Source organism: Equus przewalskii, chromosome 19, assembly GCF_037783145.1.
Source record: "Equus przewalskii isolate Varuska chromosome 19, EquPr2, whole genome shotgun sequence".
NCBI classification, from domain to species: domain Eukaryota; kingdom Metazoa; phylum Chordata; class Mammalia; order Perissodactyla; family Equidae; genus Equus; species Equus przewalskii.
In genome coordinates, this window is record NC_091849.1 from 57,950,585 (window position 1) to 57,976,293 (window position 25,709).

Sequence of the window (25,709 nt, forward strand, 5' to 3'; positions counted from 1 at the left end):
TTGGTGTTAGAAGTTGATTTTTATTCCTGTGAAGGATACTTGCTTTGAATATACACAGTATAACTAAAAGTCTGTCAAAACTGAAAGTACAGTGAATTCAGTCTATGCTGTTCCCCTGTTATTTATCCCTATCCAGAACTATCCAGCTGACCCTATGTTACTAACTGCAGTAGAATTTTTATACACAAGTAAGGAGGCGTTCTCAGACAGACGCTCTCTTGATCCTTTTCTTACAGTGTCTTGCCTGTGTATTGTCCCAGCAAATGCACATGACTGGTTAATAAATGGTATTTTTACACTTCCCAATTCCCCAAAACACATCACAAAATAAGTTACTAAACCTACTGCTTAAATTCAGGAGCTAAATCAATGTCGATTATAAGTATAGTTTTTAAATTACTTAACATTTTCTAAGTTCTAAGAACTGTAGCCTTTTTATACCTGATCCTCTAGCATGGATACAATAAAACAAAATACATTAACAACGGTTAGGTTTTCACAAAACTGCTTTAGGAAACATTTTATCTTTTAGGGCTATGCTTTGAGAATTCTCACATCAGAAGTAGTATCAGTTGGAGTAATTAGAAATGAAGGTAAATAGGGAAAAGCTAGAGTATAACTTTCACGTATTCAAACAAAGTAGTGTAAAAACCACACATTTTAAAATAAAAACTAAAAATATTAAAATTAATTGTTTTCAAAAGTATTAGAAAGGCAGTATTTTTATTCTTCTTAATTAAAATCTTTAATTTCCATACATTTTAAAACTTTATGAAAACAGAAAAAGATTTCTCTCTTGGCAAGTCAGAAATATTTTTTTAACTATTGTTTTCTTTGTATTTTAAAACAAGATAATAAAAATGTTAATATTTTCTTAAAAATTAACCAATATTACTAAATAGTTGCAGAGGTAACTTTAAAAACTATGAAATATGAAAAGATGGAACTAAAATTTCCAATAGACCCTGCTAAGGTTTTTTAACACTGATTTTAAGTAAACTTTTAGGAAATGAATATAAAAGCTAATATTTTAAATGTAAGAAATTTTGACATGTTTTAAAGTTAATTGACAACAATATATATAATCTTGGAAGAATTTCCCTGCTATAAATGTCCACAGCTATTTAAATCTAACAGATATATGTTACTACATGAGCACAGGCTTTTAATTGTCAACAGAGTAATTTTTCATTTAGACAAACTATTTTGACAAGAGACACATTTATTTGCTGCTCAGAATTATACACCTTAGGAAATGTGGCATTATCATGATAATAGTATACACACTGGAGTAATAGACACATTTAAATGCAACTGCTTGCCTCCTCTGTTGTACAGATCCATCAAGCTTAGACTCCCAGTTGTAAATCAATGGCACATGTAAATGATCTGATTCTTCCTTTCACTACAACGTCTTATATGGAGTCTTTTCCACATTTAATCCTCTGTAAAGGATCATTTAAAGAAACTTTTGCTGCTTTCACCATGGAGATGTGGACGAAGTGGCTACATTTGCAAACTAAGCCCTTTCAACTGAATTAAAAGTATTTGATAGGGTGATACTTTTGCCTGTAAACTGAGACATAATTCAAAGTAGAGAGACAGAGAATCTTTCCTAAAGAGAATATTATAAAAGAAATATGTTTTAAGAATAAAATGATTTTAGATCTCTCACTGTATACACACACACGTTAGTACAGAGACCCTACTGAACGCTGTGCACACTGACAGTCAAGTGCATTTCATCTAGAGTCACATCTAACTCTCTCACGTCATTTTTATATTCCATTCCTACCAGCCTGAGGTTGAACTCACTTTATTCAATCTCTCCTACTTAATGAGCTCTTTCCCTTCACTTATGCATTAGCCATTGCTCTTTCGATCACACACAATGTAAAGAAAAACACTAACTTAGGCAAGGAATGGGATTTCTTGGCAGCCTAGCTGGGAAGGATAGCGGCAGTTTGCAGAAGTGAAGAAAGAGCTATAGGAACAACCAGGAGTTCTTTCACAAGCACGTCTCTCCGACTGCGTACAGATCTCCATATCGCCAAAGGAACACGGTGCTGGCTGCACCAACTGAATGACTCCATCAGAAGGAGAAAGCTGCTTCTCTCAGCCTCATTTCCAAGGAAGCATTCTGCATGGCAATCTCCCAGTCCCATGCCCAGACTTGGATCAACTATAATTTCCAGAGGGATGGGGTTTGCTATGTGTCTTAGCTTGAATTCTTCCAAAAGAAGACTCTAAGATGATGATTTGTGCACAAATAACTTATTTAAGAGGTGACCCCAGAAATTATTGCAAGGGAGCGGGGAAATAAAATGCGGGAAGGAGTGGTTTAATAAGCAGGTTATTGCTGTGGGCAACTGAGGCTGCTGGAGATCCTCGTAGAAATCGTATGGAACACAACTCGGAGTTGTTACACTAAGCAAGAAAGCTGGGGTATACATCCACAAATCCTCTTTCCTTGTGCATATCTCTGTCATGAATGGAAGAGCTCTTACTACATTGTACTTTAACGGTTACTTATGTGTCTTTCCCTTGAACTTTAAATTCCTTGAGGGCATGTCTTGGCCATGTTTAATTTCTCCAGAATCTGTCTCAAGACTTGACACATGGTAGGAAATCAATATATATTTGTTGAATCAGTTAATAAAGAACACACTTTTGAGATTTCTAGAACACTACCAGCATGCAGTTGCAAGACTGACGTGTTGCATACAGAGCATAGTTTATAGAGGCAAAAAAAAAATTATGTGTATTATAAAATAAATTTTGAGGTGTGTAAATTTATTTCACTCTATACTACCAAAGCTCCCACTACTGGGGGACCAAGAATAAACCCCACTGTTTCTAGAAATCTTATGAAATTACATTTGCCTTTCTATGTGCTATTTTTATATTTATTAAAGCACTGATTTTTTTTATCATAGAAATTGTTTAAACAAATAAGATTATGTACAAAACAAACCTGTATTGAATAATTACTGCTAAATGCTCCTCTGCCTACCTATTTTCCCTAGGAAATGTTCAGTTTCATAGGGACCAAATTAAGTCACCTCAGTTCTAATCAGAAGACAGAGCATTGCCCTTACTTTCTCTCACAAAACATAATCACAATAGGTCTGATGTCTTACTACATCTATAATTTTTAAATAGCTCACATTGCACCAAAATGGATTAGATTGTTTTGACAATAAATTTCAATCACACTAACCAACATAGTTTACCTGTTAAGCAATCAATTTGGCATAAATCAAAGTACCAATTATTTTACTTGCTGGATCTGCAGGGTGAATTTTAATGCCATTTATAATTTAGCTGTCTAGTATGTAATCATATCATTACCCTGGCTCTGCGATTTTATTCATACTCATACTGAAATTGTGATAGACCCTAAAGGTTGACTAAAAACCATGACCAGAATTCTGGAGATGCATGTGCTGAACTGTCACACTTTAAGCCTTAAGACTTTTCTCATGACCCACCATGTCCTAGTCGGTTGACAAAACATCAACAACTTTCAAAGAGTTCCAGTGGAGCTTCCACACCCTGTATCTGTATAAGAAGCTAAATCTTGGAATTTTTCATGGTTTTAAATTTCAGTAATTTTTAAAATGGAATTTGATCAGAATATTTTCTTTAAAAAGTGATGTAATGGCTTTGACATATACCCTATTTTAAATAACAGCCATTAAAGTAACTCAGGTCATAATGTCTAAAATATCCCATAGTTGATCTCTTGTCAATATTCTGACGTAGTTTTTTAAAGCAATGTCACAGTGCTTAGTCTGTGATCTGCCAGAGGCTGAACTACTAAAGGAACATTACCCAAACATTTTTATGGTAGTTCGACCTGACCTACGGAAGCTTACTCGTATCATTTCTCGGTTTAGAAACATATTTTCCATCTCAAATATATACATGGAGCAAAATAGTTTAGAAATGATGTCCACTTCAAATATCTCTGTGCCGAGTCACAATTAGAAAGGGATGAACACATGAGTGGTTGCGTCCGCCCGCCACTCTGTCAAAAGCATTGACTTAAGTAGTCCTGTTTCTCTGGAAGCCTTAAGTGGAAGGATGAACTTCCAAGAAAAAAAGTAAGATTTTACTCACATACAATGGTGAAATCTAAATTGTCCCCAAGACCTTTTTGTGGCTGCTCATGAGAATGGAAAATCTTAGTAGTAGTATAATAGGAGATAAGGTTTTGTGGTATCTCTGAACTTATTTTCCCCTCATTCCACAACAGGAAAGGAATCTCACTAGATTATAGAAATTCATTAAATGCATTTATGAATTGAATTATCAAAACTATTATGATTTGGATAAACATGCCTTCTTCTGGAAAATTATCTCTGGTGAAAATAGAGGAAATTTTATTTAAACTGAGGAAATATACTGCTGCCCCTCCATAAATATTGATCTATTACTTATATTCTGAGAATCTGTTAGTGGGATGAGTAAAGCACCATGGAATAATCCTGCTCAAAAAATTAGCTCTTCTGCTGCTATTGAATAATTTTTCAAAAAACTTCACTACCAATCTTTGTTAAAAGGAAAATCACTCATGTAAATGATGTACTTCACAATTAGTGAGGTTTGCAAGGCATCAAACGCTCCTCTCACATTGTTTCCTGTCTTTCTTTTCCTGCTTCTTTCCTGAAAATATCTTTCCGTATGCTCTATATGTCCACGTTATGTGCTATATAGAGCCCATGTCATTTTTGCAAAAACAATTACTAATAGCTCCCCAGTTTCTAGTTCCAATTCCACGGAAGGCCCAGAAGTTTCTGTCATGTACATAGAATTTGCCTCTATATCCTTATAATAGATTACTTTATGTGCTCAGGAAGATGTAAATAGTTTGTAAAAACAAACGGAATTAGCTTTGACTAAGATAACTCTTAAATGATATGGTCTAAGCTGGCCTTTTGGGGCAGAAGAGTAAATAAGTGTTGCGTTTATCTTTAAAGGGCTTCTATTGCAGTGGAGCCAGTAAGAAGGAAAGAGATATGAACATATAAGTGGTTATGAGAAAATAACCAGCAGTTGTAGACCTCTTGACACAATATGGTTTTACACTGTGTTTACGGCACATGCCAGTTACACTGAAACCTGTGACGTGCTGGTTTTATGTCAGAAGCATTCCTGCTGAAGGTGGTAATGGCTCTTGCACAGCCAGCAGTATGTGAGCAGTAAATATTTACCCAGACCACCTGTGTACTGATCAGACCTCTTTCAGTTACAGGTGAAGAGATCCCAGTCAAGCATCGTTAGTGATAATAGTTGAAGTTATTGGCTGATCTGACCCAGAAAGCCAGAAGCAGCCTGACATCAGGTATGGCTGGATTCAGGGGCTTCATAATGTCCTTTGATCAGCTCATTCTCTCTCTCACATGGGCTCTCTCCCACGGTACAAAGTAGCCACCAGAGTCACATGATACTGGTTGAGCAATTTAAGTAGAAAGAAGTGATGTTCATAGATAAGTCCAGGAGAAAAGTTACAGTGAAGCATCTGATTGCCCTGGATTGTACCTATGCCCATTTCTAACTAACTGCTATTGTCAGGAACACTACACGGACAAGATTACTCAGAAAAGAGAAACTGAATAAGAGAGGATCTCTGAAACAAAGCAAAAACAAAAAAGAGCCAAAAGCCACAAAGTTTCAGCTTTCTCCCTTTCCTGCTATGCTATTTAGGTTAACTTTTTAGATTATTTCCCCAATATTATGTGTCCCAGTAGGTTTATATACCTGATTTGGAGCAGATACTCCCCCATCCTCCAATGTATTTAGGTTTTCTCTCACCTGTTCTTAAGAAGTCATCCTCCCATAGGGACAAGACCAAACCAAAATGAAATAAAACATTAAAACAAATATAAGCTCTTACCTTCTCTACAAACACAGTAACGTTGTCCATCTACCAAAGTCAAGCACGTTGCATTGTTTCTGCAAGGGTCATTAAGTGGATCACAGGAGCTACGATATTCCTGGCAAAATTTTCCCGTGAAAAAGGGTGGGCACAGACACACAAATTGCCCTGGGATGGTTGATTCATGACAGAGGGCTCCATTCAGGCATGGGTCAGAGTCACATTCATTGATTTCCTCACTACAGTTTTGTCCAGTCCAGCCAGATGTACATTCACAGCTGAAATACAATTTTAAAAAATATGAACAATGCTGTTCCAAATTTATTCTTTGCATTTTCAATGTAATTACTACATTGAATTAATATGATTTTTTATTTATAGCAAGATTAATAAATTATATGTACTTTAAACATATTGTTCACCTAATTTCGTGAGACAATTTAATGTGTTTTCCTGCCAAACTGACTGCACTGGCTGAAATAAGATTTAAGAAGCATTTGGTAAGTTTCTAACATAGTCAGGCCACTGAGATGTACCAGAGAACAACAGTGCTATCAATTTCAATTTTAGCAACTATTGAGCTAAATTACCAACTAAGAAAATTTCCTCAATTATTTCTCTTATGTAAAATGATTTTTTACACTTGGGATCACTGTTTATAAGCCTGAGACGATATTTAATTCAATGTCTTTAGCACATGTGATTCTTATAACTGCCAGAGTATTTACAGCAAGATGCTCCTTTAGGTTAAGCATCCATTTTTTGTCCCTGTTTTTGTATGTTTTTAAAAACAACTTTCCTATTAAAATTTGAATAATGTGGAAAAATTGAAGAGAAAGGAGACAAATAAAAGTAAAGCATTCGGATCCCAGCTGTACGTCACAGACTCAGTCTGACCCTCAACCGTCCAGCATCTGTCATTCTCTTGGAAATTTTTGACTTCAAATAGCACTTTAGCCAAACATTTTCCATCAAAGTAACTAGTTCTGATCTTAAGAACAGCAGAATTCTAACAGGGCAGGAAAAAGGGTTTTCCATGTAAGGTATTCAAATAAAGCAAATACATAATAATGAAACCTGCAGACGTGGAGCCCATGCGAAGATTGTCAATCAACCGGTTGAGTGGAAGTCAATTATAAACAGTGGGTGGGTTCAGAGAGGGAACTCCTGTCAGTCTTTGGCAGGGTGGAGCTCCAAATCTTGGGTAAATGTACTATCTGACAAGTAACAAATCATGGCACAAGGCAGAGGAGATAGTAAAGAATTATTTTTTGAGAAAAAATTTCCTTTACTAATAGATTAGATATTCAAGACAACTTGAAAAATCTATTACGCGCTAAAACATCTAATTTGCTCCGTGATAAGCAATTTCTTGCTAAAGAAAAAAAAAAAGAAAAGAAAAGGAAGAAAGGGAGAGAGAATGAATCAAGCAATCAATCACCTCTTTTGCAGTGTCAAAGCCCCAGGAATACCCAGACCCTTTTGTGCTAACAAACACAGAGGACACTGACAGAGCGGGAGGAGATGCTGAACGATCGGCTTGCACCAGTACTTGAAATTGAACTCCAAATAAATATAGTTGTCATTTAAATAAATACTAAATTGAATAAGGGGCAAGATGGTTTTAGGCATAATTGACTAACAATGTGTTTACTAGCTCAATAATATTAAACCTAATTAAAAAAACAGTTAATTTTTTTTTTAAATTTGGTAATGGGCAGAAAGTGCTACCATGCAAACTGAGTATTTCTTGTAAGGTGTGTTTGTATAAGGCAAACTTTACAACTGAAATAATTCATACCTTTGAAATATAAAAATATAAATATGAGTGTTATTTCCTTTCAGAATGAGTAAATAGCCTTTATATTTTTATTTTCCTCCCTAAAAAGTAATGACATTATGTTGGTGACTAGCCATCCTAGTTGGCCTGGACAGTCCTGGCTTAGGTCTATTGTCCTAGCATACTTATTTTCAGGGCACTCTTTCACTTACAGAACTAAGATGCTATCCTCTTCGTCTTTGATTATCTCCTATATCCCTTAATGAAACAGAATATTTTCCAAAGAAGGCTATACTATCGCTTATTTACTAATCCTGCACATGATTTTACCTTGCTCTAAAATTTGCTTGCCACACTCTTTAGAAATTCATCACATATGGTAGCTTGTATTATAAACATTTGCATGGGTTGCCACTATTAAGCTTCTGGTTCCTTGATGTGTAGGAATCATCTGAATCTCCATATTCTTATGTACAATGTAAATTAAAAATATGATAAATATTAATTAATATAAGCTCTTTGTTTAGAATCATACAGACTTACCTGAATTGTTTCATTTGGGAAATTGAGGGCCAGAGAGCATAATAAAATTGGTAATCTTAGAGAATTGTTGTAAAGATTAAATGAGATGATGAAGAAAAAGTGTATATAGTAACTGGCATCAACAATGCCTAGTCTCCTACAGTGGTTACTAGGAGCTTTCACAGAATTTTCAACACCTTTGTTAGGGGTCGGCCCCGTGGCTGAGTGGTTGAGTCCACATGCTCTGCTTTGGCTCAGGGTTTCGCCCATTCCGATCCCAGGCACCGATGTAGCACCACTCATCAAGCCATGCTGAGGCGACGTTCCCACACGCCACAACTAAAAGGATCCACAGCTAGAATATACAGCTATGTTCTGGGGGGTTTTGGGGAGAAGAAGGAAAAATTTTAAAAAAAATTTGAAAAACCATTGTTACCCTATTTATGCCTAAATAAAATATGCATCTCAACAACAGGGATTGCTTCAATATCTAGTGGCACTTTTCATTTATTTGTCAAACCACATCACATTATACCGCATCATATTGAAAACTGTCCAATATATTATCCAATTTGATGCCTCCCGTGAAGCTTTGAAATCAGTGCAAGAAGTATTCCTACTTTCACTTTGCAGATGAGCTAGCTGGAGCTGCAAAGGATAAAGGTGATTTAGCCAAAGTCCCATAGTTAGCAAACCTGAGATCAGAAACCCAGACCTCTTCCTCTCAGCTTCTCTCTTTTTTTTCTTCCTTTTTCTTTTTTGCAGGTCTCAAATCCATTATAAGACCATTAAACATTTCGTGAAATAATGTTAAAATTTGGAATCACCAAAGTCCAACAGAAGAGCTTCAGTGCATTTATCTTACTTGAAGTAACTTTACTTCTGAGGGGCGTTGCACAATAGTTATCTTTTTATTTCTCTTGTATTCTTTCATGAGTACGTAATTTCAACGTGTCTATTTTAAAAGAGTTCTCTGTGAATAGCCGACAATGCTTGAATATGTAGCATATGTGCTGAAGGTTTGTTTTATCTTCTCAAATAACAGGTGGCCCAAGATTTCATGTGGTGTTATTACAAGGATCAAATTCTCAGGAAAGCATCTGGCCATATGTCAATAGGAGTGATGAAGCCAAGGCTGAGGTCTATGGAGATGAGTGGATATTTTGTAGAAAATAAACTTTTAAGAAGCAAAGTCACTGGTAGTAACTGACAATCAGACCCTCATGTTTGTATATTTGAATCTGCTTTTGTACGTACCAGAGAAACTGGTCTTTGATGGATGGAAAAACATATTTTATGTGAGAGCTTTAATCTGGTTTTTACATTGTACCATGAAATAATTTGAAGATTCAGTGTGATCTGGCAGGGATTTTCCAAACTCACAGCTAGAAGAGGAGTCTTTATGGATTAAAAGAACAAACAAGCAAAAACATATATTCTGTGACTTTTCAAGTGTACAATTTCTAGTAGTAAACACTTGAAAACTAATTTACTGTGCGCTTAAAGGTAGACTAATATATTCTAATTTGCTGTCTTTGCTAGTGAGGGAACCAAAAACCCACTGGCAGAAAATACATTGAACTCCTTCTAAGTAAGAACATTTCAATTCTTTTTTTCTTTTTTTCTTTTAGGTGAGGAAGATTGGCCCTAATGCCAATATTCCTCTTTTTGCTTGAGGAAGTGTTGTTGAGCTAAGATCTGTGCCAATCTTCCTCTATTATGTATGTGGGACGCCACCTCAGCATGGTTTGATGAGTGGTACACAAGTCCGCACCTGGGATCTGAACCCATGAACCCGAGGCCATGAAGAGGAGCATGTGAACTTAACCACTGTGCCACTGGGCTGGCCCTAGCATTTCAGTTATTAAATGTTGATTTAAAGTATCAAAGCTAATAAGAGAAAATAAAGTAGATGGCATTGTTATAAAATAGGAAAAAAAGAGTGTTCATCAAAGAAATTCATTAGCTTAAAAACTCTTAGTAGATTCCAATTTCTGAATATTAACCATTCTATATGCATACCTTCCCATAAATATAGATATGCAATGATTAAATATTGTTCAGCAATATTTATCTGTGTTTGAACATGTTTTGTATAGGTATACCAACTTTTTTGGATATAAACATAAATTTAAATCTAATAGTATCCATAACTTAAAATAATATTTTCCTATAAAGATTAGTTCATTTATTTTTTTTTGCAGCCATTACCTGTATGCGAAATAAAATCCCAACCATGCTAGTAGGTGAAAGACAAATGATAAGATTGTAAGTAATAAAATCGTATTACTTTTTTAATATCTTAAAACATTGAGGGTATAAGAAAAAGAAGAAATAAAAAATATGGGTTGCCCAACTAAGTCATTCATTCTTTATTTTATTGTTTTTTCCATTCACCTATTTGTTTTTTCAATTAGTTATATCATCAGGTGTGCCGTCAACAACACTATATAAACAGTGAATTACAAGATGGCCACTGCCATGCTCTTAACCATTGCAATCCTCTTGGGGAAAAAAGTAAAAAACCATTTAGCTTATTTGGACTGGTAAAATTTATTTCAAAGAAACTTTTAATTTTATTAGTAAACATTAAAAGTAGAAAGGAAGATTAAAGACCACTCTGAAGAACAGCATGAAGACGTTAAGAAGTAAAAATGTACGGGAAGATGAATACGGTGGGCTAAATATGGAGATGGCCTAAAAAGTGACAGCAGGGAAAGGCTGCACCCCACAACAATGAAACTAAGCTATTTTGCATTCTATTCCTGAAGATATTTAAGGTTCTGTTGTGGTTGTTTTAAAGTATGGTCATAACACAATTAGACTGAGTATTTTTGAGGCAGATTAGCCTTAAGCTAACATCTGCTGCCAATCCTCCTCTTTTTGCTGAGGAAGACCGGCCCTGAGCTAACATCCATGCTCATCTTCCTCTACTTTGTAAGTGGGATGCCTGCCACAGCATGGCTTGACAAGCAGTGCATAGATCCACACCCGGGATCCAAACAAGTGAACCCCAGGCCACCAAAGCGGAACGTGTGAACTTAACCACTGCACCACCGGGCTGGCCCACAATCAGATTGTTATAGAGGAAAAGATGGATTAAAATAAGGAGAGCTTGGTAGCACGAAGATCATTTAGGAAGGTATTTTTTACTGCTGATAAGAGATTCTGAGAGCCCAAACCAAGGCAGGAAGAAGGTATAGCAGATGCGAAGCACATTTCTGATGCTGGAGAGGACCTGCACAACGATTATCATAAGCTGAGGCGGCAGACTGAGTCATGGGAACGATTCAGTGGATTTTAGCTTCGGTCTTGGAAAGATACTGGTGCCATCGGGTGAGACAGGGAATGACCTTGATAGGAATGGGAGAGGAGGAGAGGGTACTGATGCTTAGTACACAGTTGCACATTTTTTGCCATTGCGATCATAATATGAAAACCATAAGAAGGGAGCATTTTACCACTGACACAGATGATCAGATTTTATAGATTTTTTTAAATCTACAGTGCACATAAACTCATCTCGAAAATGACTTTTTCAACAATAATCAGAATAAGATGAAATAAAACACTTGTATTAAAGGCTGACTGAAGACAGCTGAAGCTACCGTCTGTGAGTTTACCTACTGACCCAGGAATACGGCTAATGCGGTCAACATGAGCAGCATGAACGATTATATGACAACTTTAACCACAGCCTCAGTTCATATTTAAAATGCATCAAGGTGGCATCTTTAAATTCTTATATTTTATATTTCATTTATTTACCTTGATGGTGTGTGTGTGTGTGTAAACACAGCAAATTGACAGTGCGTCAGTTTTCCTGAGTGAGTGTTGCTTCTGGCTCTTGGTTTTTCCCCAAACAGACCCTTTGGACAAGTCCATGTAAGTCTACTTTTAAATGTAATTTCCTAATTATTCAGAGAAACTTACAGTTGCACCTGTTTCACTCCTTAAAATTTTATTTAATTATATGTACACATGTGTCTATGTCTCTATAATATTTATACAAAAATACAGCTTGCGTAGGAGACAGACATCTAGAATACAAAACAAGACACAGAGTGTTACTTAAAAGAACTAAAGTCCTGAGATGGGGAACTTAAATTGATGAACATTTTCAAAATAATTCATAAATGTACAGTATGCCAGAATTTTTAAATGGAGAAACAATTTAAACTCCAAATTTAATAAGCATCAGACTAAGTCTCAAAAGAAAATCAACCGAGCAAGCAAAATACATTTAGAAAATGTATTACGTGTACGCAAACAGGAAATGAAATAAACCTTTGGTTTGTTGTTGGGACTAGCATTATGATAAATGCTCTGTTACCAAATACATATAAATATATATATCCATATATATATATAAATCCCCAAAAGTAGTAATACGTATAAGCAATATATACTAGACTAATTATACACTCAGTTCTAGGCTGTATGCATACGATATAACTAATTATGAACTGTAGCACAATTTTGGTTAGCCAATGTCAAAAATACACAGAAATAAACCTACTTAAGAAGAAAGCTAAAAATTATACAGAGAAATAGAAATTACTATGGGCCCATTATTTCATTAAAATTTAAAATTATAGAACATCTCCTTTAGAAAGATCCAGACAGCACCCACAATGACTTTTACTTATTTTTAAAGGAGGTATGAGATTATAGAAAGAAATAAGAGAAACTGAGATGAGGGAGAGAGAAAAAGGGAGAAGGAAGGTGCGGCAGAGAAATCTCCAGTAAAAAAATCACTCCGGGGTCTCCCGTCTCAGAGGGGCTATGTGGAAAGTATTTATACATATGATCCTATTTCCTGACCAGCCCTTTCCTGGCACTTAGTCAATTCCTGGAAGCCTGGAGAAATTAATGGTCCACATTAACTGAAGAAGAAATAACAGAATCATCATGGTAAAGAGTGGCAAACAGTGGTAAACAGTGGAAAAAATAAAAAGCTCAGAAAAAATGAGCACGCTAAACAATGTATTTTATGTGAGGCCACAAAAGTGAGGACATGTTCTGCAGGAGGACCTGGAGATTATACTTTTTATTCAAGTGCTAAGATATATGCTTTTTGGAAAGGCAGCCGCTTCACTGAGAAGCTCAGTGTTGGCCATCCTCTGTAGGCCAGGACTGATTATAGTAGATGCTGGTACCAAATTTGGCTCCCTGTAAGTAATGAGGATGGTAGGATTTGGGAATTTAAAAAGACCAGGTGGTAGCACATAATACAATGATCACCATGATTATAATGATCACCAAGGTTAAAGAGGCAGTCGGGCGGCCCTGATCCTTGGAGAACTATGGAGACACTTAGAACACCTTGTCTCCGGGGGCAAGATAGATTGGTAGACAGCAAGGATACTCTTCAATCTACACAATCAAAATAAATCAAGAATGGGTTATTAGGAGGCTGAGGGCAGCTCTTCCTGCTAAAAATAATGATCGTTTGCCCAGTTTTCAGACCTTGAACACACTGATTGAAGGAGAGGCCAAGTGCCCAGGAGAAAACACCCTACAACACTACAGCAAGATGTAGAAATGATTCCCATGGCCACTGACTTTTGTAACTACACTTAAAAGAAAGAAGGCCAAACATTTGAAGGATGTGGGACTTAAGTTCAATTTGTCATTGACACCTGGATTTCTGAGGCTTCATTGCCCTGGTGTTAGAACGAGGGCATATGGAGGCAAGGGAATAAATGCACCTGGCCCAGGTGTAGCTCACAGTGGGTCCACTGCTTCCAGTTGTCGTTTCTCTAGTCCCTGAATATATACTTGGAATGGACTTAACATTTGGGTTGGTAGAACACTCATGTCATTCTTTGCTTGGGCATTAGAACTATGGGGAATGCAAACTGGAAGCCTTCAAACCTGTCTCCCCACTTAGACTCCCTTCCCCCAGCCAGAACCATAAATTAAAAATAACACAGGACTCTAGGGAAAAAGCAGAAATGGTGCCACGCTTGAGGACAAAAGGAGGGGCTACTATCATTTCTCTACTCTATTTGCCAGTTCTGTCCCTACAAAAAACACACATCACCTTGAGGATGACAGTGGATTACTCAAAACCAAGTAATAGCTCGATTGCTGCTGCTGTTGTTTCAGGTGTGGCACATTTGATTGAGCAGATTATCACTGCATCAGATGCTTGATATGTGGCCAAGAATGCGTAAAATCTCTGTGCCTGTCAAGTAGGAAGGTCAGAAACAGTGCATATTCATTTGGAACAGAAAACACTGTTCATTTATGGTCTTGTCTCAAGGATACGTTATTTCTCCCACCCTCTATAATAATATAATCTGAAGGTAACAGGACCATATGGACATTCTACAGGCTGTCACACTGATTCACTACGTTGAGGACATCATTTATTATGGTAGTCAAAATGAACAAATAATAAATGACAAATGTGACAAAAGCTTTGGGAAGATACACGTGCTCCAGGCTACGGGAGATTAACCCTATGAAGACCCAGGGTCCTGTCACATAAGTTGTTCAAGATCCAATGTTCTGGAGTGTCTTGGGACATCTAATGCAAATTAAAGGCAAATTAGTGTATCTTATACCACACAAATCTAAGAGGGAAGCACAACACTTGGCAGGCCTCTCTGGTTCTAGTGGCAGAAATATTGCTCTGCCCCATTCACATTGGGACAGAGACAGCTGGCAGCTTTGCATGAGTCCCAGAGCAGGAGAAGACTTGGTAAAAGATTCCAGCCCGAGTCCAAGGAGACTTTCCTTCTGCACTGTGATACTCAATGGGCTCTGTAGTACTAGAGGTCTCAGTGGAATTTGTGATGGCAAAAGATATCTTGCAAAGTTTATGGCAAGTCCCAGTAGGTGAATTATAACATAGACTGCAAGAGGTAGAGCGAGACCAGAGAGATGCTAGTTGATGATAAAGAGATTATAAGTGGTCAGGGAAGGAGGAAGATGAAGTATATTAGCTAAGCCCTGTGGAACAGCTCCAGGGGTAGGTGCAATAATTCATACTACTAATCTTTCCTTATAATTTATCCCAGGAAAAGAAGCTAACCAGAATCCTGAAGTAGCATCTTACAGAACTTATAAGGAGTAAGTGCATCTGAGGATACAAGATGTGGTTTCTTTTTTAAAAATTAATTATTTATCTTTATAGAGAGGTATAATTGATGCACATACAAAAATTGCACATCTTTAATGAGTAGATCTTGATGAGTTTGGACATATGTATACACGTGTGATACCATTACCATTGTAAAGGATATCCATCACCTCTAAAAATTTCATCGCGTTCTTTTGTGTGTGTTTGTGTGTGTGTTTTGTGGTAAGAACATTTAACATGGGATCTACCCTCGACCTATTTTAAAGCTCACGTGCTATATTATTAACTATAGGTGCTAGTGGATGCGTTCAATCCAGGACTGAAGCCCTCACTTCCCCAACTCCTGGAAACGTTGGTGGCTGACAGCTATGAGAATTGACCTCAGCTGGAAAGAGACACTTCACTCAAAGTGAGTCTTCTTTTCTTGGGACAGCTCACATCCAATGACTGACTGATGCATGGACGCAAAGACTAAGCCACCTTGTCTCAACGTGGGACAACTCTACTAGGTCATCCCTGTGCTAGAGCTCCCAGGGGGACCAGGGAGCCTCCATTGTCCTTCACTACAATTCATACCGTGTTTATGCCCTCTGCATCTTTAATTCTCCCACAGATGTTTTCTTTTCTTTTTCAAAAGCTTTATTGTGTTATAAGTGATGTACAATGACACTGCACATACTTCGAGAGCACTCGTAGCACGCCGATTTCCACCTCGGAGTTTGATTCCTGGGGAATTGAATAGGTAATAATACATTTACCATGGGTGAGTGCCAAATGCTTTTAGTGTTCCACTTCCAGAAATATCCACATGCAAGAGCGCAAAGACAGATATTCAGAGTTCTTCTCTGTCCATTGTTTACAAAGGCAAAAAATCCAAAGAACATAAATGACATTAAATGGGCACTGGTTATAGTCTCTGCAATAACTAAAGCAAGTGATGTATTTTTGTATGTAATGAGTTAGAAAGATAGTCATTTTATAATGTCATACATAACATAGATTCCAATTGTGTCATAATGTTTGCATATATGCATTTCTGTATATACCGAAAATGTTTCAAAGCTTATAAAGGCAGTAAGGCATATGGAGTGCAAACATACTCGGAGGGTCGGGGGTACTGGGTTCATCTGCCTTATAGTAGCTGTGGAAACTTGACAAGTTATTCTCAGAGTCTCAGTTCTCTAAAACCTAAGACAAGAAAATATCTTTCTCAAGTAGGGACAAAGTTAGCTATTGACTATAAAATACTTAGAGAAGTACTTGGAATATAGTGGGTGCTTTGATGAAGACTATTATTATTAAGTATGGATATACTGAGGAGTGGGTTGGGTGGAAGAGGGAAAATTTCATTTTTTTCTTAATATAATTCTGTACCAGTAACTTTTTCACTTAGAGCTTGCAATAGTCTTAGAATAAAACTACTTTTTTTTTTTCAAGCAGTGGTTTACATTTTGTCTTAATCTTAAATCTGCCTTTTATGTTGGAGCATGGGTTAGCAGCCCATGGTTCTTGGTTTTTCTTTTATTCGTTCTATTTCGTCTTTTACATATAGAGATCTGTCTATGCACAGTATTCACCCATAAAGAAGGTGAGTGCATTCTCTTTGGATCCCATCACTATCCTCCTGGTGCCTGTTCAATCCTTTGAACATCATTCATTGAAAGTCTAAATAATATACATTTCACTTTTTTTTTGCAGCAGATCTCTGTGATTAGGTGACAGTGCCAGAAGTTATCATCCATCAATTTAGATTCTGCTTAGCTCGGCGTCATTGCCAAAGCGATGATGTAGATGTGCTCACCTTCCTTTCTGTTGCTTCTCTCCTCTTTGGCAAGAAGAGTGCTGCTGCACCAGAGAGATGCCCTTTTCCCCTGCCATGTTTCTGCTGGAACAGGCTTTCTACACATCCTGAGGCTTCCCAGAACATCAGCTTCTGAATTCAGTTGGTCTACAAGGGTGGAATAGATTCTTGCCTTTAACCTCATAATTCTAAAATAGAAGATAAGATTAGCACATCTCCAGATTCTCCGCTGAAACGATTTTTAGGAAACAGGTCTGTAGTTCTGCTTATTTTTTCAATCTGATCCTATTACATGATATTTTGCTTATATTCCCAATATTTCTGGCAAGTGGATGCAGTTACTCTCTTGTTACCAGGACTAATACAGTCTTCCTTCTTTCTTTTAGTTTGCTGCTGTTCACATAAAAATGACATGGGAAGAGTCAACTTAGATAATTAGGATGAATTTGATATCTTAGAATTTTCAGACTATTATTACTGATGTCATAGAAATAAATTTGATTTTGGTTATATGAAGAATTTGAAATATTTATTGAAGCAAAGTTTATTATTTCTTCTCATATGCTCAACAGGAAGACCTCTGACTTCCTATAAAGCGAGGCAGAGGTTCTCTTTGTAAAGATGTTTAGAATGACACCATGACTTCATTTCCTTTTGGACGCCTTCAGCAGTGAGTAAATGCCAAGTCAAGTTGACCAGTCATAGTAGAAAAGTTGTATGGTGGAAGCCATAGGACAAATTTTGACAAAGGTGGTATTGAAGTGTGAAAAATTGAACTTATCAAGTTGCCAAAAGTGCGTTTTGCTTTCCACAACTTGATTATGAGTAAATAAAAACAAATGACCTTTTAGTGTTTTGTTTTGAGTGCTAGACATGGCTAAGCTATCAATCAAAAAACACTAATTCATTTTGCTCCAAATATGAAAATGTACTCTGACTTTGAGCGATATATTGTTGGGTTTAATTTTTTTTCCAGATTTTCTAAAGAAAATATTTGAAATTCAATAATGCTGAATTTATAAACACTACTTTATTACTACACTACAGCCGGAGTTAAACTTTGGAATACTTAGTAATATATCAATCCCAGTGCTGCTAGAAGGTGAAATTGTGAGGTATGTAAAATTCGGAGGGATGGAGCGCCACTCACTGACTTCTCTTATCCATTCTTCAGTTGCCCAACTCATTTATGCTTTTGTCCACCTGACGACCCAGGGAAAGGTCCCATCTTTTTGAGCTTTGCTGTTGTTCTCTCTCTAGCAAATCTTATCTTTCTGTATCTCATTTCCTTAGTAATTTATTCAATGCCTGACCAATTAATATGCTATTCTTAACAATGAATGAAATAAAATGTTTAACCCTTTCTCACACATTTTCACTTTGATAAAATCCTTCAATGTCTCCATTGAAAAAGGTGGTTGCCACATCTGCCATTAAAGCCAGACAATATTTTCTTGTTAAGGATAATAGCTGTTCCAACACCAAGCATTATGTTCATTTCAATTGAAATAAACAGATCCTCCTATATTTATGGCAATCTTAATTTACTGATTTTCCATTTTTATTATATCTATAAAGTTTTTATTAGTAGAGAACACAAATATATTGGAATTTTTGAATGCTTGCTTGTTTTTCCTATTTTTATACATAAATCTATATAACAATTTAAAGTCTGATTTCATGTAACTTATTCATCTATATCCTCCTAAACTCTAAACATATAACCTGATTTTTCCCTGCCAAAGTCTTTTTAAATTTAATTTCAGATTATAGATACTGTAATATAGCACTGGAGAAGTAGTGTGGGTGCTATCAGTTGCCTACACAGCACCCGTTCTCCCTTGTGTATTGCTTCATGTAACTGACTTTCTTCAGGTATCTACCCACTTCTCTGTATTTCACACGCTAAATGAGAAGTTGGTCCTATGATGACACTCGATGTCAGGGGTGAGTCTGATTGCTCTAAGACAGTGAATTTCAGCTTAGGCTACGGGACAAAATCACCTACTAGCTCTTGAAAACTCTGAAGCTCAGCCTGTACCCAAGGCAGACTAAATCTGAATCTCTGAGGGCGGGATGCAGGTCTTAACATTTTCTAAGTGGTTCCAGCGCACAGCCAAACTTATTCATCTCCTGAAGCACCTTGTTTAGGAACCCAGGACACAACTAATTAGTGCTGATTCAGCATGGCCATTTGACACAATGCAAAAGAGTTGTGACATCTGCTGAGGTCTTGTGAGAAATCTGCTTTCTCACTGTAATGAGGCAGTCTCCAGAAGTGATGCTCTCTCTTTTTCATTTGGTGCCACGGAGTAGACATGTGGAGGCAGGATGGCTAACATCACTTTGCCACCATGAAGGAGTAGTTTGTTGATACCTTCAGCATACACAACATGGCACAGCCCAGGGGATCTCAGAGAAGAGGGGAGACTTCCTACTGGTGGGGTTCACCTTATCTCTGAACTTCTAGTTAAAGGAGTTGGTGATTTTGTTACCAGTTAAGTCAGCTTGAATCATACTTTGTGAACTTACAGTTGAAAAACATATCTATATAATAATATAATTCTAGGAAATAAAAATTACATTTAAAAACTGAAATTTTATTGTGTGATTTCAATTCATAGTTACGTGTTTCATTTTTTTGCTTGTGTTTGATCATTAGATCAAGGAAGATTCATTAAAACTATTTTACTAGTTTAATGAATATAGCAAAAAGTTCAGCAACTGGTTCCAATTCTTCAGCTCTTTAAAGGTCACTGATTGAAATACAGAAAAGAGTAGTTTTATCTGAGGGATGAAAATAGGGCTTTAAGTCTGAAATCAACACAATCCGTAGACATAAAATATCCACAGATCCATAATTGAGTTTATCTACATCTGGTTTCCCCTATTGACATTGTAATGTCTGAAGTAGGAGCACAGGTCTACGATCTCAAATTTAGTTTAATTATTTTGTTCCGTATTTCAGATGCTGCGAAGTATAATATTTATTGAGTGTGTCTAATTGCTTTTTTAACTTTTAATCATTTTTCCCACTCAATTATATCCCACCATTATTAAGAAATAAGGTATTCCCAAGTTATTTGAAGCTCTTTATGAATATCTGCCAAAACACATTTTTCCACTATTCCTTCAAAAAAGTACCACCTACCTTGAAATGTGGTTTATCATTCTCAAGTATTTCTTCACAATTTTACCTGTGTATGTATCTCTATTTTATTTTATTTTTTTAAAGGAATGTTTATTTATTTATTGTGGAAAAAAGTGAGCTAACACCTGCTGTCAATCTTCCTCTTTTGTACACGTGCCGCCACCACAGCATGGCCACTGACAGATGAGTGGTGTAGGTCCTCGCCCAGGAACTGAACCCAGGCTGTGGAAGCAGAGCACACCAAACTTAACCACTAGGTCACTGGGGCTGGCCCTATGTATGAATCTTTAAATAATATTTAGTTTTATTTGGTTTTGTGGGTTCTCTTAATTTTAAATGTCATCATGTATGCTCTTTACTCACTTAAATTTTATTCTTACCTCTGGATTCTTTTGCATTTGCTTTTTGATAAATACCTCAAGATATATAAAACCATGGAGTTTCTTCCTTTAGTGTCTTTAAGAAAAATACTCCTTTCCAATATCTGCCAAAATGAATCTTGATAAATTTTGACATTATGATGTGTTAATACACTAACATTAGCAAGTGAGATTAAACTTTAATTCTAGCATATGTGATAACAATGTAAGCAAATAATGTTTGAAGACAAACTATATAGTCGCTGACAAGGAGTAGTGCAAATTCCACTATTACAGGTTTCTATATCTCCTTAAACTTGAGTGAAAAGTTTAAAGAAAAAAAGAGATTTTGGAAATTCTGGGGAATAAAATTAGGGACATGAATGTGGAGCAGAGAGAATTAATATTTGTGAAAACTTCCTATGTACAAAACACTGTATTTGGGACCATATGCACGTTATTTCAACAAGACTGAAAAATAAGCAGCACTTTTCTTAATTTAAAGCTGATGACACTGATCCTCAATGGAGACCACAAGTTGCTCAAGAACATGGGGCTGAAAAGTGCAGGGTTCGAAATGGATCACGGACAATACATAAAATGACAAACTATCCAACTTTGAAGAGATAGCATAGGAGGGAATCAAGGGAGTCTTGGATTTGGTGCTGACTTTTTAGATACAACACCACAGGCATTATATATATAAATAAAAACAATAAGTTGGACTTCATTGAAAGGAAAAACTTCTGCTCTGAAGAAGACATTGTTGAGTAGGAAAAGACAAAGCACTAAACGAGAGAAAATCATTGCAAAACATATAATGGACTTGTTTCCAAGATATACAAAGAACTCTTAAAACACATCAAACAACCAATTTAAAAATGGACAAAATATCTGAAGAGATACTTCATCAAAGAAGATATACAAATGACAGCTACACAACGAAAACATGTTCAGCATGTACTGTCACTGGGAATTCCAAATAAAACAACAATGAGATACCATTACACACCTATCAGAAAGACTAAAATCCAAAATACCAATAACACCTACTGTTGGCATGGTCTGGAGGCAACAGGAACTCTCATCCATTGCTGGGGGGGAATGTGAAATGGTATACTCACTTGGGAAGACAGTCTGGCAGTTTCTTACAAAGTTAAACACACGTAGGCTCACCAAAAGATCCAGCAATCATATTCTTAGATATTTACCCAATGAGCTGAAAATCTATATACACCCAAAAAACCTGTACATGGATCTTTATAGCAACCTATGCATAACTGCCAAAAATTGGAATTAGCCAAGCTGTCTTTCAATAGGTAAATGTGTTAAAAAAAAAAAAAAAACCTGTGGTATATCTATATACAATGGAGTATTATTCAGCAATAGAAAGAAATGACCTATCAAGCTATGAAAAGACTTAGAGGAAAATTAAATGTATAAACTATATACTATATGATTCCATCTACATGACATTCTGGAAAAGGCAAAACCACAAAGACAGTAAAAAGATCAGTGATGCCAGGGATTCAGGGTAGGGGAGGATATGAAGGTGGAGCATAGAGCATTTTTAGGGCAGCGAAACTATTGCATATGATACTGTAAGGATGAATGCATAAAATTATGCATTTGTCTAAACCTATTGAACTGTGCAACAGAAAGAATGAAGCTTAATGTAAACTATGAACTCCAGCTAGTAATAATGTCTCAATATTGGTTTATCAGTTATAATGAATATTAACACAATAATGTAAGATGTTAACAATAGGTATGCCATATTAATACAAATTTTTAACAACAGGAGAAACTGTGTGTGTGAATGGGGGGCGGGGGCTTATGGGAACTGTGCACTCTGCACAATTTTCCTGTAGTCCTAAAACTGCTCTGAAAATAAAGTCTCTATAAAAAGGTATTCAGAAAAAATGTCAGGGCTAGAATTTGAACCCAGATCAATGCATGTTCACTGAGAAGGCAAAACCCAAAACTGATTGTGAACAGAGAAGAAATAATCAATTCATTAAGGATGCATTAAAATAAAAACAAACGAAACTCATGCACAAAGATGCAAACTAACCGAAAGAACATGGGATTCTCAGAAAAAGAAGGCAGAAATAGAGATTCTAGAGAAAGCAATTTCAACTTGATTTCAATAGTTAAAAAGGGCTAGACAAGAAAAAAATTCTCCTTTTCAAGGGATCTGTTTCTCTAAAAGAAAATAATTGGCATCAAGACCACAATTTAAATGAAATGATTAACGATATGTGTCTGTCCCTAAAAGTTGGTGCTCAGAGGAGAGATCCATCAGTTGGAAACAGTCAGAGAAAGGTCTGGTAGTATCCTAAAATATAAGGTAGTATGTGGTGATCAGGACAACAGTATTTAGTAGTTATCCAAGAAATACCACATTTCAGACCAGAATTTTTTTAAATGGCAGAGTATATGCCCATTTCTTCATTATGCCTGTAACCACATGACCAGGAACAGAATTTGCCACCCCAAAATATGTCTCTTTGGCATAAGGGTTATTTTAGGCTGATTATTTTTAAGAAACTGCAGACAGAGTAGAAGCTCTGAAAACTGAGGAGAACTTACCCTTTTGTAAGAGACATTTACATTTATAAGAGAGATCTCCATTTATAAGGGTACCTCCCTCTCCGTGCCAGAAGGAGAGGATGACTCTAGAAATCTCTAGAAACTCTTATCAATAGGGAAGGCAATGACTTAAATCTGCATAACAACTTTACCCTTGTTCACTGTGTTTTTCCTGGTCACCTCTCATAACTGACCCCATCTTAGCAACAGAAGGTTAAAAAATTTTCAGGGGCAGCAAGTCAGCCAGGAGAATGTGCAGAAGAGAAAATTTTGATCTGCCAATCAAAACTCACCCTACTAGCACTTCCATATACCAGCTGTCCTCCCTGATCCCTTAAACTTTACCCTGGATCTGGATTGGTGAGAGAGAGTTGAGAGCCTGTCCTTCTGTCTCCTTACCAACCGATGGTATCATAAACTGTTTCTTCTCTCAAAGACCAGTGTGCCATGGTATCTGCTTCTGTGCCCATCAGCTGGTGAGCTCTTGCTCCGTAACATGACATTAAGTGAATAAATAGTCATTAATTTATTTATTTACAAACCTTCATTGGGTCTCTTGAGGCATGCAGGATGCTTGGTGCATAGTAGCATTCTAATGAAATAGAGCACTTTCGCATAAGTCTAGCAAGGGAAATGGACATTAAAACAATTCATAGATAAAACAAAACTGCATTACAAATTGTGATAAGTCTAGAAAGAAAAGAATATGGGATGTTGGATTGGGTGGTAAGAGAGGTTTCCTCTAGGCTAATTTAAGCTGATATGCAAGTCTCAGGGGCTTTGACAGAAGGATGAGAGGCAGGAGAAGATGCAGTGATCCAGGCAGACGGAACAGCCAAAACCAAAAACCCAAATGAAACAAAGAAGCCTTGGTGTGTCTGAAACACTGAAAGAACACCAGCACAAAGTTTGGTGCCAGAGATTAGCTAATTAATATATATATAATCCCTCAAATAACAGGTGTCGTTTTCCTTAAAGTAATTAATTTTTAATTGAAAAATATTTTGAAAGCTATTTATATTCATTTATATCCTAAGTGTACTGTACATGCTAAAACAATAGCCATATTCTCAATCATTTTCTAAAGAAAAGATTAATGACCTGCCACAATGTCATAAAATCTCAGTGTACTGTCAAAGAATAGAGAGAAATGTGTGGAAACCTAGCATATTTTATGTGAAGTAAATGCAAAAAAATCAGTTTTCATAAGATTTTTATTTAATTTCTCAAAATATTTCAAGTGGCTTCAAACCATAAACATAGCCTTGTTCAGAAAAAATTAAACTGCAAACATAATATTTAAAACTTTCAAAACAGAGACAGGACACTCTAAAAGGTAGGCATCTGTAGAGAATAGTTGAGTAGGGCATGCGTTGATTGTGATTTACTTTCAAAATCAAGACTAAATATGAAGGCTATTTAAACTAGACATTAAAATTTTTAACAAAAGAAAGCATATGTTTTCCTCTGCAGAAGGATAACATTTTTTGATAGCAATGTCAAGGAAAAATTTTAACATGTGAGACTGGGAAGCATAATGGACCATGTCTTCCAGCATGGCTTTGCAAGAGATATAGAAGTGTTCAAACGGACATCTCGTAAACTGATTCTGCCTGAAAATTGAAAGCATAACGTAACTTGGTAACTTGGTGAAATAATTTTTTTTGACTTGCTCAAGTAGTGTGCTCTACACCAAGATCTAAGAGAAAATCAAGGAATTTGTGTAAGCCTTTCCAACCTATCAGCTGTCTTACTATTTTGGAAACTGGTGAATCTCAGGGCATACATTTGAAATAGCCAAACAAATATGTTTAGCCAAACAAATATGAGAAAAGAAATTAACATGATAAAACATATCTAAGACACGTTAGATATTTTAATGTTCTCATAGGCATCTAAGAATATGGAGGTGTGTTTTTTTATACACTTCAGGTAACCTTTACAAAGACCTTACCTTTAGAGTAAAATAGCTGTATATTTAATAGTATAAAGTGTATTCAAGAACTGTGTATATTATTTTAAATATTTCTTTTTCTGGATGACAAACAATACTGTCTTAGAGAGTTGAGAATTATTTGTAATCAAAGCCACTTCAACATTTATGCTGATTTGGGAAGAAATAACCCTCTAGAAAGAAAAGAAAGAACTCCAAACAAAACTAACAATACAAACTCCCAGCTACTTGGAGATACACTAGGAAACGTTATTGACTTATCCACATGATCAATTTATATAAAATAAAATAATTTTATATAATAAATGTAGACACAAAAGTTTTCCTCGTTAAATTTGTGTCGAGAATCCCCAGTATAAGAAAAAACATTGCATTGAATAATATTTTATCACCGAGACAGCAAAGAATGGCAGATGACAATTAGAAGTGGAAAGTGCTAAGAGTTCTGGAGAAAGAAATCTTAAATTCTATATCTTTTCTGTTAATAAAATCTCATTGGGAAAATCAATTGATCTATGTAACTTTTGGTTTTCTCATCATTTAGCCAAGTTATAGTAAAAGACAAATTTAAAAAATTCT

The 25,709-nt window shown here is 36.1% G+C and overlaps 1 protein-coding gene across 1 annotated transcript in view; it reads right to left on the minus strand.

Annotated features, from left to right (window-relative positions):
* The window catches only part of LOC103546271 (protein eyes shut homolog), a 1,017,652-nt gene that overhangs the window by 940,501 nt on the left and 51,442 nt on the right, over window positions 1–25,709 (minus strand). The window contains exon 5 of the mRNA XM_070583910.1: window positions 5,900–6,159. Within this exon, the coding sequence (XP_070440011.1) occupies window positions 5,900–6,159 (260 nt within the window). The remainder of the gene's footprint in view (window positions 1–5,899; window positions 6,160–25,709) is intronic.